Source organism: Hirundo rustica, chromosome 2 (assembly GCF_015227805.2).
Source record: "Hirundo rustica isolate bHirRus1 chromosome 2, bHirRus1.pri.v3, whole genome shotgun sequence".
Classification (NCBI taxonomy): domain Eukaryota; kingdom Metazoa; phylum Chordata; class Aves; order Passeriformes; family Hirundinidae; genus Hirundo; species Hirundo rustica.
In genome coordinates, this window is record NC_053451.1 from 57,839,944 (window position 1) to 57,859,110 (window position 19,167).

Genomic DNA, 19,167 nt, shown 5'->3' on the forward strand with positions numbered 1-19,167 from the left:
TCGCACCGTGCTTCGAGGTCTTCTCCTTCGGCGCTGCGCGGGGAGGGGAGCGCGGAGCGGCGGCGCAGCCCGGGCTCGCCCCGCAGTCGCCGCGGCGGGCGGGAGCAGAGCGCTCGGCGGCCCGGGGAGGTTGCTTAGCTCCCTCCCTCCTTCCCGCCCTCGCCCGGCCGCGGACCACACCAGCCCTTCCCGGCCGCCGACACGAGCAGGGGCGGCTCGCCCGGCCTGCTCGGCGGGCCTCAGACAAAGGAAGGAAGGAAGCGGGGACGAACCGGGGCGAGGAGGCGACGGCAGCCCGGCTCCCCCCGGGCGAGCGCGGCCGCCGCATCCGTGTGCGCTCAGCCGGGGCCAACTCCGGCGGCGGGCGAAGTGACCCGGAGGGCACCGAGCGAGGCCGGCGTGCGAGAGGGAAGAGGAGGGAGAAGCGCCGGCGGGAGGAGGAGAGAGGAGCGCGGCCGGTGGCTCACCAGGATCCGCTTGAAGAGGTTGCTCTCCTTGGGCGGCAGCGGCACGGACGGCATGGCGCGGGCGGCCCTGGGACAGGCACGGCTGGCGGGGGTGGGGGCGGCCCGGGAGGGGCGGCTGTCGGTACGAGGGACGGGAGGAGGGGGAAACGCCGGGGAGGACGAGCCCGAACTCGGCGGGGCGGCGGCGGCGACTCTTTAACTCATAGCCCTGCGCCGCCCGCCCTCCCCGCCGGCTCCCCCGGGCCCCTCTGCGCAGCTGCCGGGGCGCCTCGCCGCCCGCCTGACGCTGCAAAATGGCCGCCGGGGTCCCCTCGGCGCAGGCGCAGCGCAGTTCCCCCTCACCGACACCCCCTCGGCCCGCCCGGCCCCAGGGCAGGGAGGCAGGATTCCCTCCGTGGTTCCCTGTGCGATTCCCGGTGTGGTGGCTGAAGCGCCCCGCTCCCGGCGCTCAAACGGCCGCTTCGGAGAGCCAGGCTGGCCGCCAGCCTGGGAGGGAGGCGGCGTTGGGAAGGAGCGCAGCCTCTGTCGGCGGCGGGGCTCGGAACGGCTCTGCGGGCTTGTGCTGCCCTGGCTGGTATTTAAGGAAACAACAGCAAACTTGGCAGCCGGGCTTTGAGCGAGCGGGGACGGCTCCCGTCGTATTAAGGCATTTTCAGCAGTTGGTTATGTAAAACTTCCCGACACCATCGTGCGCCCGTGGAGCAGCGGCGTTTATTCATCGCTTGGCTCTTTCGCCGAAGGAGGTCTAAGGTCTTTTTTCTTTTCTTGTTATTCCCAAAAATCGTTCTTAAAAACAAAACCAAACCAAAACCACCACCAACCAGGAACACTAAAACGACATGGCCAGGAGCATTACTTAGAAGGAAAATTGGTTAAACTGTCAATGTTGTAACCAATTAAAAAGACCATCTTACACAGAAAACAAGCTAGGCAACTGCAATTAAAATTTCTATTTATATAATTAACCTTTAAAAATATTATTTATATTTTGGCATTTATTTCAAAGTATCTTAGTTCTGCAATAATGTTTACCTACCTACAGTCGCAGATGATGAACATGATAGATATCCCCAAGTAAAGCAAGTGTGTGCAAAACAGTACCTCACAGGAGTGAATTAGAAAATTGGTGTATTTAATATATTTTATTTGGTACTCGGTAAGTAGATGGCTATGAGACTGAAGATCCTGAGCAGCATGTCCTTGACTTGACACAAGCCTTGCTGAAGCTGATTACATGATAGCTGCTTTCCTTTCCAGCTAACAGAGGGAACAAGAGAGTGGACAATTTCTTGAGAGAGAATAACCTGGATTTCAGCCTAACTTGAGGACTACTAATTGGCGGGGTGGGGGGGGAGGGAGGGGGTGTGAAGGAAAAAAAAAAAAAAAAAGTGGTATGTTTAGAAAGCCTTCTGAGATGAAAATAGCAAAGGTGAGAACATAAAGTGTATGCTTTCCTATAGTTCTTTATAGCTGAGCCATCAGCTTATGGACACTGGTTGTTGGTTTCTGTAGTGTTTTGTGAATCTGTCTAGATGTGTGGTTTGTCATAAGGAGCATTCTCTATTGTGCTCATTTCTCACTTTTTTGATGTGGCATGCTTCTGATGATGTCAGTCAGCAGGGTCACTGATGACAGTATGCGTTTTCCGCACGCAGTACCCAATTCACTGTTCTTTCTGCTATATGCTGTAGTAGTGCTGCACTGGGTATCCGATTTTTACAAGCAGGAGTATATTACTGACAGGGATGGCAGCCTTGGCTTTGGCCTGCAGCATCATTTTCAGAGCCTGTTTGTACCATGGCATGTCTTCAGCACTTTTAACAGCTAGCTGAAGCCTTGACTCTGTGAACTGTAGTTTCTGTCTTAGCAGTAGACATATTATGCCTCTGGTTGGGTTGAATGATAAATAGATGCATCATGGAAAATGGTCAGACAAATATTGTACTAGGTGGACCTTTGTTCTGAAGCAATAAGGCTGTTCTTGATAGCTAAAGGTCTCTGTTTCCTGATAGTCCAAGCACTGGAAAGAGTGCTGTCTGAAAGTAGGCAAATTGCAAATAAGAGGCCGGGGTTCCATTTGCATCTAGATGTGTCCATATTATAAGTCTGTTAAAAGCAGCAAGAAAAGGAAAGCAGGGAAGCAATAAAAGAAACGTTTGTAGGCTAGCTGGGAGAGAATAAACAAAGAAATTAGTTTTGTGGGAAGGCAGAGCTCCAACTGAAAGTGAGGTTTGGGACTGCAGTCAAGAAAACTTCTTGTCATTTAATCCTACTGTGCTGGGCGAAACAAAGCTCTCTCTACAGGCTTTGTTAATAAACAGGACTGTGTTCAAGGGGCGTATGATTCTGTCACCATTTTTTCCTTCAGACAGAAAGATTTCAGAAGTCTGAACTGTTTGGACTGAACAGTATTGAAGTGTTACATACATTGTAATAAGTTTGCTATTTTTGCGGTGTGTGTGACTTTGCTCCTGTGGAAGTTGCTGGGGGATGCTCACACACCACTAAACCCAATTAGGGCCCCCTGGGTGAAGAAGGGCCCCGTGTGAGTATGGACCTTCCTTCAAGCCAATCACATTGTAAGGCGTGGAGCCTGTTCTGTGTGATGAGCCGTCCCTTTGCCTCCAGTTTCTAAATTGGCAGGTTGAGAGTGACAGGTTTTAAAGTACAGGACCACCGTATCTATCCTGAAGCCTGGGAGCCCAGCTGTCTTCCGATTGTCGCTCTTCCCTTCCGCACCCAATGTCACTGTGGGCTGCTGAGGGAGGTGGTGGCACCCTGCCCCAATAGCCCATGCCCCATCACCCCTGATCCTCAGCAGCTCCATCAGCAGCCGCTGCTTCAGCCATGCAGGTGTTAAGGCATCCAAACAAACTCTGAGAGGGATAGAAGCACAGACTTCACATCCTTCACGCTCAGTTCCCATACTGCAGTCTAGAAGCACACAGTAATCTTAGGGAAAGTGTGTATCTTACATGTTTTGAGTATGAGATGCAAGGACAGGTCCTGTGGTGGATGGTCCCTGCCAACCCTGCTGACTGCAGAGTCCAGGCTTTGTCTTGGCTGTGTGGCCCCTTCGTGCTTTGCTGCCTGGTAGGGAGGGAGCAGGTCTGTGCTACAGTCTCTATTTTCACACTTAAGTCAAAACATTCACCCACAAAGCATAATAAAAACTGAACATCATCATGTTTAATCAGAAGATTTAATGCCAGAACCATTTACTGGCTGGAGTAGAAGCTGATTTGATTTTCCTTGGCCTACCCTCTTCTTTTAAAACCAATTTTGGAGCACGAGGTCTACTTGCAGTTTCAGGCTATTAGGTTCTTGGTTGTCCTTCCAGAGAGTACCTTCCCCAATACTTTTAAGTATCAAATGGCATATTTAGAGTACCAATGCAAGTATAATTTTATTATTTCATTTCACTGAATTCAGAAGTCATAGTGGAAGAAGAGTGAGGTACAATGGGGATGGCATCTGGCTGATGGCACCTCTAATGGCACATCATCGTGGGCTCAGGCCTGGGGAAGATTTCAGGGTGCTGTTTGCTGTGGGCCTTTGGAAGACTGGACCAGCTCCAGGGTGGATCCTGTTCTCTGGAGGTGGTTTTCCATCTGCCTGCCTTGCCTCCTGTCCCCACAGGTGGAGCAGAGCCAGAAGCTGTCCTCAGGTCTAAACAAGGGATTAGTTGTCATTCAGGTGCTGAGGTTTGATCCAAATCGTACCCATTGATTGGTCCTGTTTTCAGTCTTTTGGAATATTTACCACACCAAATCCCAGTGATGTTTTATATGCCAAATACATAAGTTTCAGGTTTTTGTTGTTGTTGGTTTTTTGTTTTGGTTTTTTTGTTTGTTTGTTTGTTTGTTTTGGTTTTTTTAAAATTTTGTAAAATGACAATAGCTGGGAAGAAGGATATTTTGGTGATTTGAGGTATATAAAAAACATTGCTAAGTATTTAAAAAAATTAATTAAGGAGGCAGTGGTGTAATGTTTAATAATAGCTTTTAAAATGTCCACATACATAGTATGTTTTAAAACATACTTTATGAGGAAGCTGCAGCCAACTAGCATTGTCATTAATCAGAAAGGCCGTGTTTATTAATATTTTGTTTGCCTTTAGTAGCACAGTAATGATTCATTTTAAATACAATTGAATAGTGGGCTTCGACACAAAGCGGACCTTAATGTTATCTTATTCGGATTTCTCTGAAATTAACCTTTCACTCGCCAGATTCGGGAGGCGGAGGCGCCGTTGCCGCTTGGCGGCGGCGGCAGACGGGAAGCGCGTGTTCCCTCAGGCATGCTGGGACCGGGAGCGCGCCCGCCGCACTTCCCGCCTGCCGCGGCCCCGGCGCGGGCCGGCATCCGTGCGGCGCCCGGTGAGTGCCGCAGCCCCGCCGCGCTCCGGCCCCGCCCGGCCGGGCCTCTGCCTCCTCTCCCTCCGCGCTCCTGCCTCTCGCCGCCCGCTGCTGCTTTCCCGTGCCCCGTGGGCCCCGCAGCTGGCCGGGGCTTTGCTCGGGGTGGCCGTGGTGGAGGCGGAGGGGTGGGGGGTGCTCCCGGGGCGCGGCCTCGGGCAGTTCCCGATCCAGTCGGCGCTCATTGCTCCTCCTCCTGCCGCGTACCTGCGAATTCCCGTGTGCCCGAGTGCTGCTGCACGGCGCCGGCAGCATCTTTGGTTCTTAGAAATGCGTTTTCTAATCTCTGAAAGAGTTCCAAGACCGAGAACTCTTTCCTGACTTGAAATTACTATTTAATTATTATTTTAGTGGGACAGTTGCAGTTGTCACTTTCGCTTACTGGTTTTTGATTTGCGATGTGCGCGAGGTAGTTTTAATCACATTAAAAAGTTATTAAAATCTGGTTTGGAAGTAATTTAATAGGTCATCTAATGCTCATAGCTCTGTAAAAGTTATATGTCTCTTTATTTTTATGCAAATGTGGTGTGGCAACCTCTCTCTGAGAAGGAGATACCTTTTTTATTTGACATGGCAAAATTATTTTGAAACTTCTGACTTCCTCGGAGGTCTGTGTCATTTCATTAGGATTCGTTTGTGTGTGTTTTATTTTTTTTTTTTTCTTCTAAACCAAAGAAATTTATTTCTGAGATTTGAGTACATTGCTTCTTAACTACACCAGTAAAAAAAGAGCTAGATGGTTTTAACTAATATGTTTAATGAATTAATTAAAATAAAATATAACATTAATATTTTAAAATTGAGTTGATGATAGTCAGCACTTAGCCAAACAACGACAGGCCATGCTGATCTGGAGCAAGTCCGTGTTCATCAGGAGAATTAGGTCTTTTGGAACTGAGCCCACTCGTGCCTAAATCCAGGATCGTAGGTGATGGGCCTGATTTGTGCTGTTTGCTGTTTTCCTGGTGAAGGGAACAGGATCCCTCTGCAGCTGGTTTTAGTCACTATAGCAATCCAGGAGGGGTAGAATTTGCTTTTTGTGCATTAAAGCAGTCTTGAAATTGCTGCTGTGGATTCAATAGCACCTGCTGGCTGGGGAATCTGAGGAGGGTACAGAAGTAGAATAAAGGCCATTGCCTCCTTCTGTAGGTAGTAAAAAAAGCATTCAGACAAGATGCAGTACTTCTGGTTTTACTGCATATTGCTCTCTTCATTGTGGACAAATGGATGAAAGTAAATAGGTGAGAATAATGGGTGAGTTGAGTAGTTAGAGTGTCACACTAATTTGTTAATAAAATGCATGAAGATGCACAGAAGGTCTTGTCACTGGTGAGTAAAAACTAATTGTGTCAGGAAACTGAAACGTGTGTTTCCAGATCTTGTTGCAAAAAGGTTCATGCTCTTATTTTCCCAGAATCCACTTTTCTGTAAAATCAGTGGGCAGATGGGACCGTGGCACTGGCAGGGTTACTAAGAATGCCTGTTTGTATGTTAAACCTTTTCTGTGTGAGTAGTCCTAGAATAAGTGTGCTCAATTTAGTCTTTCTGGCAGAGCCTTGTGCTCCAATAAAAAACTTTAGAGCACAGCAGTAATTCATAACGTAGTTTGCAATGTTGATGATGTAAAATGAAGAGGAAATGATCTTTCATAGTGCAGCAGTAATGCTAAGGGGAGCCTGTGTCCTATAAAACTGTAGGCCAAGTGTCTCAGAAAAATAGAGGAGTTGTATTTCAGAGTACCTGCTTCTTACTCACTTTTTGGATGGAAAATATTATGTTGCTTAGGTGTAAATATATCACAGTAAGGAGTATAGAGGGGACATAAAGCACGTAAAGCAGTTCTCCTGTCTTCTTCATATATGAGTGAGTGATTTTTTTTTTTTCTCAGTGCATTGCAGTCCTATTGACTGATCTGTTGTATGGTCATCTACTGTCCTCCTTTTATGGTAGTGGATATAATTTGGCACATAATTCTGGATATTTCTTATATTCTCTATATGGAATTCTTTACTTCTAATATTGATTTGTCTTCTCAGCAACATTTTTCTTTCATCGGTAAGGCATGAAATGGTTGGATTTTTCCGATGAGACATATGGCAAAGTGAAGCTATTGTCTGTAAAACCTCATCCACAGGAGCTTTTCTGTGGTGTAAATAAACTGAGGAGATGAGAGAAAGGATTTTTTCCAACCCTCAGTACAGTGGTGGTGATAAGAGGTTATGGTTTAAACTGGGACTAAAACAGGAATAGTTTTGTCCATGGCAGTTGCATTTGTGTCAGTGTAATCAAACCAGGATATGGGCTTAATACTGTCCTTATGTTTGGTTGTTGTGGTTGGTGGTGTGGGGTTTTTTGTGGTTTTTGTTTGTTTGTTTGTTTGTTTGCTTGTTGGTTTTTTTTGTTTTTTGGTTTTGGTTTTTTTTTTTTGTTGTTGTTGTTGTTTTTGTTTTTAATAGAATGCTTTCTTTTTCTAGATAATAACACTGGCCAATTTCAGGTGGTGGAAAAATAAGAAACAAAATGAAACCTTTCCAAAAGGTCTGTCTTTTCAAGAGCCTGCTTGCCAATTGCTGCTGTCACAGCCGTCTTGACAGCTGTCTTCTCCCTGCTGTTGCAGAGAAGATCGGCTGTGTGGTGGGACTGCACAACCATGGATTTTGGAGGCCAAAGCCTTTATTGGACACAGCTCGATTGACTCTGTCTTTTAACAGTTGGCACAGGAGAAACCATCAGAATTCTCAAGCTTTGTGGAAGCATGAGGCTGTGCAGAGGTATCTGGAGACTTTAAGCAAGGAGTACCAGCAGGTTAGTCATCAGTTAAGTGCAGACTCATTAAATGACTTTGAGCAAAGAGCCCTGAGGAGAAGATGCGCCGATCTGTCTCCCATTGCAGCTGCATTTCAAGAAATCAAAGAGGCAGAAAGAGAAGTTCAGGAGTTAGAAGCGATGTGCACAGGTAAAGGAAAACACATCTAATTGCTTGCTTCAGAACAATAGCTGTGCTTGTGACAAATTTCATTGCCCAGCCTTGGAGGAAAGCTTGTAAGTTCAGCCAGCCCTGGAACACTCCCCGGTCCTCCCTGCTCCCAGGAGCTTGTGTACTGCAAAGGCTTTCTGCACCCAGGCACATCCTTCTGTCTTTCATCTCAGCTCACTTCAGTTTGAGGTCTTAATATGGTGATTTTGGGAGAGTAGAGATTGACTGGAAGCTCAGGGATATATCCATATAACAGAAATAGTTGGGAAGCGGTCATTTTGAGGTTATTTTTTGGTTGAACTGAGAGCAGTTTGAACTGAAGAAAAAAAATAAGCGAGCCTAAAACCTTTGATAGATGCAGGCCTCAGCTGTGTTATTTAAAATGGGATTCCATCTGACCAGTTCAGTGATATTTATTGAGCAAATGACATGAACTTTCATTAGGCTCTGGGTTGTCAGCTTCCAGTTTAAATGGCAAAAGCTAATATTTCTTTGAAAATATTTGAGGAGTCTTTTAAGGAATAAAAAGTGACAGTTGTTTAAGAAGCTGCTGTTTTTCCATAGTCTGCTACAGTAGAAGTTGGGGTAAAAAAGAATTAAAAATTGTCAATGTTTTTTGTACCATTTAGGAATAAGGAAGTACACAGGGAATAAATAAAATAATTTACAAAATAAGTAATGGTGTAACATTTGGGGAAAAACCCCCAGCATTGTTACAAGTGTGAGAAGGTGCACACAGTAGGGAGAAAGGAATGGCATCTGTTTTGCTACGGTGGTAAGTATTAAGCCAAGAGAAGGAAACGCTGACCTGGAGAGAATGGGATTTACATTACAGCAGTGAAGGAGGGGAAAATCAAAGGGCAGGAGAAATCGGTACCCAGCAGTATAAATGGAGGAGGACAAAAGTTCATGGTGCTTTTCAGAGATAGCCAAGGGGTGTGGACAAAACAGTAAGAGCCATACTGAAATAAAGCTTTTGGGGAAAAAAAAAAAGGTTATTTAAAATATTTTAATCCTCGACCATCTCTAGATCTCCACTGGAGGAAAGAGGAGAAAGAGTGAAGGAGACAAGGTACAAAAATTTAATGCTGAAAAAGAAATGCTCTTGAAAGAATTAAAAAGTATTAAGAAAATTCTGGAAAATTCATATTTAAACTTAGAAGGGCTGGTTTTGGATCAAATGGTTATAATGAAGAATTTTTCTAATTCCATAAATCATGATGTGGAGGGGTGGAGTGAGTTCTAATTGAAAGAAAGGAAAATAATGGTAAAATGTTACAGCCAATAAATTAATTAAATAGAGCCAAATTAATCTGTCTGTACCATTTATCCTCTGGTCAAATTAAAACAGATGTCCCACTCATTTGGCTGTTCACTGTTTCCACTTAACTCCCTAATTGACCCTCTTCTCTCTAGTACCTGGATTCCTGACAATTGATGTAGCATTTTATATTTGGAACACTCAGTGAAGCAGAAAAGTATTTCCCAGTTTCCCTCTAGTGATTTGAGTCACAAGGTAGGTTAGGTGAAATCTGTTCTGCAGGGAGTAGGAATGGGATCCCACAATCCTTTGAGCCTTAAGCTCTTTGGTCACTACCAGATCATCTCTCAGCACTGTTGACAGTAGTTAATCTGATACTGTTTATCTAACTGATCAATAAACATACTTTTTGGACCAGTTAGAAGCGATTGAGGGTCCAGTTTTATGCTGCATCTGAGACAAACCTGTGGTTTCTGTGCTGGCCACAAGGCAGAAGGTTTTCACCTCCTCTTTGTTGCTTTTTTCCCTCACTCTTACTCCCAGCTGCTCAAAGCTGGCTTCAACCATTCCCTCCTCATCTGTGTTAGTAATTGTCCAGTTGTAATTTAAATCTAGTTAATCAGTTTGGCATGATAAAACATGTGTTTATTCAACCAGACTTGCTTTTTAAATTTCAGTGAGTTGAATTGTTTCACTTTCTGGGGAGCAGAAAAGTGGAAAGATGAAAAGGAGAGGGACTTCCCTGTTTCAGCAGTGACAGGTTTTCCACTTGACTCCAGCTGTCTTCCAAGTTTCTACATAGTGTATAATCTATAGCTAACTGATCAGAATTTTTTGTTACTGTAAGCTGAAGCCTCTATAGCAGAAAAGGCTTGGAGCTTCTGTGAGCTTTACCTGAGAAGGTGTCATAGTTAGTAAGCTCTAAAATGTGGGAAGGGGCAGTCTAATCATAGGTAAAATATCTGCTGCTCCTTCTAGCATACCTGGAAAGCATGATCATTGAGTTAGCAATGTGCATCCCGGCTTGGGCTGCTCTTGAGTATTTCATGCTGGCAAAACACTACAAGCTTTTCTGTGCTTCAGTGCATGTCTTTGGACAGCTGTGTCATAATTTGCTCTAGGTGAGACTGGCTAACATCTATTCCTGTTGTTGGAATTTAGAGCTAGACAGCAGAGATGAGAAGCAACTTCTACAGCTTGCCTTAGAAGAGAAGGAAAGCCTGGATAAAAAAAATGAACATGATGTGCAGAAAGGTGAGCCTGAGGTAAAATTTTACAGCTTTGTAAATAAAGATGTCAGAAAACCTTTCCTTTATGATCTTACCGACAGATTCTGACACTTGAGTTTAATGAAACAGAAGTCCAGCTTCTGTATTCTCCCTGAAAAGAGGTGGCAACATTAATTATTAGTAAGCTTCTTAGTGACAATTGTGTCTTAGAAGATGATTAATTGAGTCATTTCTCTTGCTTGCCTGTCTGTCTGCAAGTGCTGAAGGGAATTTAAAAAGTGGTGAGTCTGTGCTACTGAGACATGACATGACAGCCTAGTAACTGTCTGTGCCAGTGGAGCATGCACTCTTGAAGTATTTCTGACTGGAACTCGCAGTCCTTAATTTTCTCTTCAGCTGACAGCACCCCATGAGTGGGGAAAATATAAGCAAAGAAGTTGAAACAATTCAGTGGAGACCACTGTGTTTGGGCTTATTTCTATATTCAGACTGAAATAATACGAATATGACTTTCTGAAAAATAAAATTATTGTAAAGACTGGTTGTGTTAGCTACTAACTTTGTCTTCATAGGTATCTGGGGCTGGGGTGGATGACCTGGCTTGGCAGGACTGTATTTTCAGCTAGCTTTCATGTGGATGCACCGGCGTGTCGCATTTCCACACTGACTGCACTGAGTTGCAGTTGTCATTGGACAGTTTTTAATCCTATTTAAGTAGCTTGCCAAAGGAAGTTAGTGGCTGTGTGTGCTCAGGCTGTGGCAATTGTGAAGGCTGGCTGTAAATTTGATTAAGAGAAGATCCAGGGTCATGAAGGAGATAATGGCTTTTTTTTTCTTTTTTCTTTTCCCCCAGCTTTTCCAGCTTCTAGTGCCAAAGGAAAAATATGATAGAAGTCCTGTCATATTAGAAGTGACAGCTGGCAGAACAACTGGAGGTCAGCAAAGCCCCTACAGTGAAGATTACTTCCAACCTCCATCCAACTCCATTAAACCTCTTATGGGTTATTTTTAATGCTTTTTTTATACTTAATTGGCATAAAATAATACTTTCTAAAGATGAGCATTAACCTGCCTAATGACCTGGGTTAGAGTTGCAGCTAAATCTAAAAACTGCTGTTTATGTGGTAATACCTTTTAATTTTCAGGGGACATCTGCCAGCAGTTCACTAAAGAAATGTTTGAGATGTACCAGAATTATGCCGACTACAAACGCTGGACCTTTGACATCGTGAACTATACGCCAGCTGAGATAGGTACAGCAGTTCTTCAGAGATTGCACCAAGACAGTGAAATTGAAAGCAGTGTTTTTCTGCTGTATTTGTCACACACTATTTGTCTCTCCAGGAGGCTTGCATCGTGCTGCTGCTCATATTTCAGGAGAGAATGTCTACAGGCATCTGAAATATGAAGGAGGGACTCACCGAGTCCAGCGAATCCCTGAGATAGGCATGTCATCAAGAATGCAGCGCATTCACACTGGGACAATGTCAGTCATTGTCCTCCCTCAGCCAGAGGAGGTAAACTGTTCATTGGCGTGGTAAGGTGGTGCTGAATCCCCGCTCACCCATTTTGGCACTGGAGTAGATGTTATTTAAAACCATGTTACTGTTTTGGGGGTTTCACTGATAACCAAAGGCTTTGTGCAAGTCCCAACAAATGAACAGCAAGTGCTCTGACTCTGGGAGGTGATAGTCCCTTGACTCTGTACCTTACATGTATAAATGGATCATCAGAAGCAACTTTGGAGAGATTTGCTGTTGCCTGAAATGGCATGTAAGTGAGTGATCATTTCATTAAGTGTTCCAGCCCCAACACTGACAAGGCTCACTGCTATGAGTAAGCCAATTTTAAATTACATCACGTATTAAGACACCAAATATATCCAAGAAAATACTCAGTGTTGCATAGTGATGTGATTCTGTACATACTTTTGATTTTTTTTTGTTTCATTTAAATTATTGGTGTCCTCTGGTAAATCAAGTCTTCTTTGAATGTGAACGAGTGTGTTCACTCATCTGAGATCTCACTGATACTGACAGTTCTCACTTTGACCACAAATTTACACCAAAAATAAACAAAACCAGATCCTGTAGGCTTTTCCCTCACCTTCTCCTGCTTCTGTGTAATACTTTCCTTGCAACATTGATCAGATCTGAATGTTCTTTTCCCATCCACTGAGCTCAAACTATGGTCCAGGTCATCATGGACTCCTGTTTCCAGTGTAGCAATCCTTACTTGAATGGATCTGAATATACCTATTTTCTCCTCACATGATTCCAAGTACCACTGCAAGAATCATCCAGGCGATTTTTTTTGTTGTTGTTTCACACACACGCACACACATGCCTTGTTTTGTGAAGGCTCTGGAGTAAGAGTGAAAAACTAAGTGAAATGTTTAAGGCATCATTTCAGAGATATTTAACTCTGCATTTTTTAAATTATAATGATTATGACTGTTACTTAGGAACAATTGTAAAGAAGCAATTTTTTGAGAAGTTATTTCTTATTAATGTCGAGTGTCACTGACATCCAAATATTTTTAGAATGAGCAGGAAGTAGTAATTTTCTTTGATTCTAGGTTGATGTTAAAGTGGATCCCAAAGATTTGCGTATAGATACATTCAGAGCCAGAGGAGCAGGAGGGCAACACGTTAACAAAACCGATAGTGCTGTGAGGATTGTGCACCTTCCTACAGGTAAGTCTGGCTGTACTTGGTACTTTTAATCACACTAAATCTGTATCTTGAAAGGGAAGCTTGTCATCCTGCAGGTTGTCTCTTGCAGGGCTGGGCCTTATACCTAAAAAAGAGAAGTAGCTCTTTCGGTTCTGTCCCTCTTACAGCCAGGCAAATGTGAGACAGGGGATGTGTACCAGGGGCACAGTGATTATGCCAGCTTTGTCTTCAGAGGGAGTGTTTCATGAACACACTGTCTTTGAAGGATGAAAAAACAAATGGAGGGTGACAGGGATGGGGTAGAAGATGTAAATAATTTGCACTGTGTGCTCTGTACCTTTAGCAGTAGCGGTCATTAGCAAGCAAGGGCATGCTTAGCCTAGCTGGAATCTGTGTATTTACATGACTGGTTAGAAAGAAGGCTCGAAGACTTTTATTCAATACTAGATAATGCTGTTGTATGTTGGATAAAATGTATATTGATGGGAAGGTACTGTGTAGACTGAACCACTCTGTCTTCTTCAGGATTTGTGTTATTGAAACTTGGTGAGCTTCTCTCTGTGCAGATGCAGAATCACTTTAGGCATGGGAAATTCCAGTAGTGACCTGGAAACAGCTGTTCCCTATATGCCTTTTTCTTTCAGAAATCAAATGAGAAGTTACACATTTCTTTTAAAGATCTTTATTTTTTTATCTCATTTTTCATAATTAAATTTAAGACTCGCCAGTGTTGATTAGGGACCCCTTTCTCTTAGAGTAATGAATTTTCCAGTCTCCAACAGCTTATCTGGACTAAGATTTTAAAAACTTGTCTTGCACTCTTTAAAATATGCTCTTGTAGACTGTTCAAATTGCATTTTTAACGTATGACAGCTAATTGGAGTGAACTCAGTTTCTAGAGGCAGTGTCAAAAACTTGTTTGCTTCATGAAATTTTAAAATATCCCTGACTTTTCTGTAGGACAGAACAAAGCCTCCAGTGCAGCTGTGACAAGTTTAAAAAAGCACTAATGGTTCTGGCCAGTGTGTGAAAATGACTTTTTATCCCGCAGCTGAAAGGCCCTACGAACCAGCACTCCAGTAGGTTTCATTTGCCTAATGTGTTAGAATTAATTCAGCTTGTTTGTTCTTTGTTATAATGGGCTCTTGGTTGCCTCTGTACAGGACTGGCAGTTGAGTGCCAGCAGGAGCGGTCACAGCAGCTGAACAAGGAAATAGCTCTGCGCACACTGAAAGCTAAGCTCTACCAGCAGGTCATTGAAAAGCAGCTCAGCCAAGAGCAGAGCACCAGGAAACTGCAGGTGAAGACAAGTGGTGCCTGAGATCTGCAGAGGGTGTTGTGCTGTAGATTTGTTTCTGATCTCTTTGGGGACTGAGCAAGTGAGAGTGTGTGTTGAACTAGGGGTGCTTACAAGGGAGGAGAATCTTGTACTTTAAGATGGTAACTCTGCCTTTATTTAACCCAGTTCAATGCTATTGTAGACTTCTCAGTCAATGAAAAGAGACATCAACTGTGGCTGGCTGAAATTTTTCAAAAGGGAAAATTCAACATTCTGTACTGAATGCCCCTGTTAAGGCCAGAGTGACACAAATAAAGCGTCAGTAAAAAGTTACGTTCAATGAAAACTAGGATCAGGAGTTCTCAGAAGTTTATAAAGGAGAGTATTTTAAGGCCATACAGAGCTTTTGAGAGAAATAAGTAAATAAACAATCCTGCCACTATGCAATTAAGTAGCAGCTTATTTGATACAGTTTAGGTAGCCTTTTCAGGAAGAAACCGCTTCTGGAAGAGTTACCTCAAGTTAGCCTGCAGAGCGTGTTTTTCCCTTCGAATGTCCTGTCATTCTTTTCCCATTCTTTTGAGTATTTTCACATTTGTAGTTCAAATTTCATCAGTGATCTATTGGAATAAAAATGCTTCAGAATTAGAGAATTACTCAGTACTCCAGATTTTCCAGCTCAGATATTTAATCACTTATTTCAAGTTGCATTTAAACACATTGTCCCTGCTCATTGTTGACCCCATTGTTGTAACCAGTGAGCCATTTATCTTTTGTATCTGGTTCCAGTTTGACAGCCTTCAAAGCTGCGTAAAGGAGTTTAGTTATAGTTATATTTAGCTTTAGCTTTAGCTTTAGATTTTGTTTTAGATTTAGATTTATATGACTAGTGTGGAAAATCAGGCAAAAGTGAATTACCCTTCCTAATGTTTCAGAATTTATTCAAGAATTTATTCTGTGTTCTAAAATACTTATGTTGAGTGCAGATGAAATTTTCACCAAAGCCCACTGAAATGGACACCCATTTATTTCTCTGAGAATTTTTTAGCATTTAATTCTCCGTTTTAGCAGAGATCACAGTGTTTAATGAAGTGTTTAACCCCAGCGGTGCTACGTTTGGGTTTCTGCTTCAAAAGTTACAATTGCGGTTTGCACTCTCACACTTCACCACTAGAGGGTAATTTAACCTTTTACTCTTAATCCAAGTCTCTTTTGGTGCTAATTTCTGACAGCCGCACATTGACTGTGCTGCTTCCGTTATTGATGGAGCCCATTTTCATTATTTTGTGTGGAAGCTACAGCCTCTCCCCCCCAGAAAGTCCCACCTGTATATTTTTTGGAGGACTTTCGTACCTTACACGACTTTTGAGAGTTACGTGGTTCTTTCAGCTGCAGAGCTGGAACAGAAGTGATACAGAATCACAAACAATACAGTTCAGTAATGCCACAATATTTTAAAATATCCCATGTGCCAAGCCAGCAATCACTAGGTTGGTAGTTGGAACAGGCTGATCCCTTGCAGTTTAAGTATCCTGTTCTAGAGAAGTATTTGATGTTTTTAAAACAACAGATTTTTTTTTTTTCCTTGCTTTGCTGCAGTTGGGAACAAGAGCCCAGTCAGAGAGAATTCGTACTTACAACTTCACCCAGGACAGAGTCACTGACCACAGGATCTCATATGATGCACGCAATATCAAGGTAAGGGTTGCTTATGAGAGTATTTGGATACTTATGTTTAACATAAGAAGAAAAAATTAACTTAGTAAGCCCAACTCAAGTTCTATCTATTTATATGAAGAAAGTAGCCAGTTGTGTTCTGACAGAACACTAGATTTAGAAAGCTTAGTCTCAGAGATTACTGGCACAGGCTGTAGCTCACTGGCCTACTTCTCTGTGTGTTTTTTTCTACTGTATGAATGGAAAGTGACCAAGCATGTAGTCCTCAATGAGATCCATGAGTCCTTTGGCCAAACTGGGCAAGTGACATTTGAGATTCCTGAAGCATGATACATCCAAACCAAAAAACTGATAGGAAGGATGTTTTTATTTTTGTTAGGTCATTGTTTCCTCTTCCTAATACTGGAGTAAAGAATGAGAAAAACTTTTATGTTTGCATCACAGGCCACAGTTAAAAGAAACTGAAACTGAATGTTTCCAATTTAAGATTATCTGAGATCTTGTTTCTGAGTAAATATCTACATATGGCTTAAATCTTACTGATCGTTCAACTTGGGTAAGAGGAAGCTTTGGGGTGACCTAATTGCAGCCTTCCAGTACTTAAAGGGACCCTGCAAAAAAGAGGGAGATTTTTATAAGAGCATGTAGTGACAGGACAAGAGGGAATGGCTTCAAACTAAAATAGGGTATATTTAGATTCGATATTAGGAAAATATTCTTTACTGTGAGGGTGGAGAGCCACTGGAGCAGATTTCCAGTGAAGCTGTGGATGCCTCATCCCTGGCAGTGTTCAAGGCTGGGTTGGATGGGGCTTTGAGTAACCTGGTCTAGTGAAAGGTGTTCCTGCCCATGGCAGGGGAGTTGGAACTGGGTGATCTTTACTGTACCTCCCAACCCAGGTCATTTTATGATTCTTTTTATTGGGGGTTTTTGCAATGGGAAAAAAAACCCTTAATCATGGATTTTTTTGTATTAAATTTATGGAAAACAAAGTTTAGGGTGATCCCTCAATATTTTGACTTAGGTATCCAGTTTGTTCTAAGTGGTGTTGCATAAGAAGCAACACTTTTCCAACTGTACCCACAGGTGTCCTGGGTAATGCAGGGCAAACTGAATATGGAGTGGTTCATAGTTAATGCAGTGCAGAATACCACGGCAGAGGAAATAGTTCCATGATTGCATAAAAGTGGCTTTTGTTAGTCAGTTACTTAGTCTTTGGATCTTTCTTGAGTTAAACTGGAACCATGAACTGCCTAACAAAAGTTACTTGAGCTTTGCTTGCAAAACAGCCTCACTCGTGCCATGGACAACAGTATTTGAATGAGGTTCTTCAATCCTTGATGGTTCTTGCAGGGAATTTTCATGTAAGTGCAGGGCAGTAGCTGCTTTTGTTGCTGCCAGAATCCAAGTGCCTTGCACAAGCAGGCCACTGATGTCCTGCTGCTATCTACCACTGCTGCTTTCACATGGGAGGGACCTTCAAGGATGAGCAAGTGGAGGGACTGCAGGCAAAGTGCATTTCAGGGGCTTGAGTAGTTGGTATTTCAGAATAATGCTGAAGGACAGTGAGTAATTCTTTTGTCTGCTTTTTTGAATAGGAAATTCTAAGTGGGAAAGAAGCACTGGATAAACTAATCAACAGACTACTGGAGTTTGCAGAGGTAGAGGCTGTCACCCAATATCTAGAAAATTTGCAGGCTTTAGAAGGAGAAGGCTGAAGACCTCAAGTAGAGTTAAAAGAGAATTTTTGTGTTTGGTAGCCGAATAAAACAGATGTGTTTGTTAGATGATATGTTGATTAAAACCTATTTCTCTGTTTTTCAGTGTGTGATACTATTCTTTTTGTATCTTGGCACAAGTAGGTTGAATTTATTGCAGCAGCCCTGGCAGAAAAGCATCAGCTTGGAATTCTGTGTGCACACTCCTCCTTTCTTGGCAGCTGAGCTTTGTTAAGTTGGTTCTTCTCTTGACAGTATCGCAGCTGGAAAGGCCCAGAATTGTGGTGGTAGAGCAGAATAAATACCACATAGTGCACTTTTTTTTGGGTGGTGGGAGATGTTCCTCTGGGTGAAAGAAACTGAGCTCCTCTAGCATAGTCTAGAACCTGGCCTCATGAATACTATTTATTTTTTCCAACTTATTGTGTGAACTTCCTAAATTAAATCCCTTGGAGATAACTTTGTATTATGGTGCTTCATCTTTTTAGAGTAAATATACAAAATCAAAGGGAGTGTAGGGGCCAGAATATTAAAAGAGAAGCCTGTTAAATTTCTTCCAGGCACTCTTGGGTCAGCTTGTGGTAGGACTGGCCCACGTGCTGCGGTGGCTTGTAGAAGTACGTGTTCTAGTTTTCAATTAAGTTTATGAGGTAACAGGCAGCTCCCTGCCTCCTGGCAGAGAAAATGAGTTAATACTGCAGATGCATTTCAGCAAACCAGGTAGCTCTGGAATTCAGCTCCTGTCTTTGGGAATGTCTGCCTTTGCTTGTTTTTGAGGGGATCCAGATGTCTACAAGGCACACTGGGCTTTGACAGGACTTGTGCTGCTGTTTTGCCCTGCACATGTGCAGTGCTGGCAGGCACTGAGCACAGGCAGGCACTGGCCGTGAGGAATGCTCCGTGCTCAGGGTGACACCAAGATTGGTGCTCTGCCCAGCTGGGTTCACTTGCCAGATCATGGCATCTCCTTTTCATCCTGCTTGTCCCAGGTTCTGCTGGAAAGCTGCTCTGCACTGTCTTCTGCAAGAGAAGAACCAGTTCATTGTTACAATTTGAATTATGCCTTGTGGTTGATTTATATTTGCGTATTTATTTTGTAATCAGGAATGATGTGGTGTGAGGAAATGTTCTAAAGGGTGTAGTTTTATCACTGTATATATAGCAACAATTGTAACATTATTCAGCTATATTAAGAAAGATTGAATTTGTAAAAGGAAGAAAGCAGGAAAATTATACTCAGTTCCTCCATTCTGCAATTATTTTTCCATTCTTTTGTGTGTTCTTATCAGCAAACTTTGTCTGACACATTCTCTGTTGCTTCCAACACTTCAATTACAGAAGCTTTGGTCAGGGCTTTGATTGGGTTGATTGTTTTGGTTTTTTAATTGATAGCTCTGCAAGTCAATCAGGGAACTTATTACCATGCAATTCAAGATTCATTTGACCTTTGACTTCTTCCAGTAAGCAGT

General features: G+C 43.1%; 2 protein-coding genes across 6 annotated transcripts in view; one reads left to right on the forward strand and one right to left on the reverse strand.

Annotated features, from left to right (window-relative positions):
* NAA16 (N-alpha-acetyltransferase 16, NatA auxiliary subunit) overlaps window positions 1-698 on the reverse strand; it is a 61,234-nt gene extending 60,536 nt beyond the window's left edge. For both annotated transcript variants that reach the window (XR_009208743.1, XM_040091088.2), the window contains exon 1: window positions 468-698. Coding sequence is in view for 1 of the 2 variants with exons in the window: in XM_040091088.2 (XP_039947022.1) it covers window positions 468-521 (54 nt within the window). In the remaining variant the exon portion in view is untranslated. The remainder of the gene's footprint in view (window positions 1-467) is intronic.
* MTRF1 (mitochondrial translation release factor 1) lies at window positions 331-17,803 on the forward strand. 4 transcript variants are annotated; one of them, XM_040091119.2, is made up of 10 exons: window positions 331-485; window positions 7,357-7,838; window positions 10,282-10,385; window positions 11,203-11,284; window positions 11,495-11,602; window positions 11,694-11,866; window positions 12,928-13,045; window positions 14,188-14,324; window positions 15,903-16,001; window positions 17,579-17,803. In XM_040091119.2, exons 2-10 carry the CDS (start codon window positions 7,403-7,405, stop codon window positions 17,696-17,698), a joined length of 1,377 nt encoding a protein of 458 aa, XP_039947053.1. In that variant the 5' UTR covers window positions 331-485; window positions 7,357-7,402; the 3' UTR covers window positions 17,699-17,803. The 4 variants fall into 4 exon arrangements, with proteins under 4 accessions (XP_039947053.1, XP_039947036.1, XP_039947043.1 ...); XM_040091102.2 differs by lacking the exon at window positions 331-485 and adding an exon at window positions 827-1,217; XM_040091109.2 differs by lacking the exon at window positions 331-485 and adding an exon at window positions 4,795-4,846.
* The last annotated feature ends 1,364 nt before the right edge of the window (window positions 17,804-19,167 follow it).

Excerpts from the sequence above, each read along its gene's own strand:
- MTRF1 (XM_040091119.2), top strand. The coding sequence starts at position 7,403 with ATGAAACCTTTCCAAAAGGTCTGTCTTTTCAAGAGCCTGCTTGCCAAT. Across the intron at positions 7,839-10,281 it reads GTTAGAAGCGATGTGCACAG|AGCTAGACAGCAGAGATGAG; the intron begins GTAAAGGAAAAC and ends GTTGGAATTTAG. Across the intron at positions 14,325-15,902 it reads AGAGCACCAGGAAACTGCAG|TTGGGAACAAGAGCCCAGTC; the intron begins GTGAAGACAAGT and ends GCTTTGCTGCAG.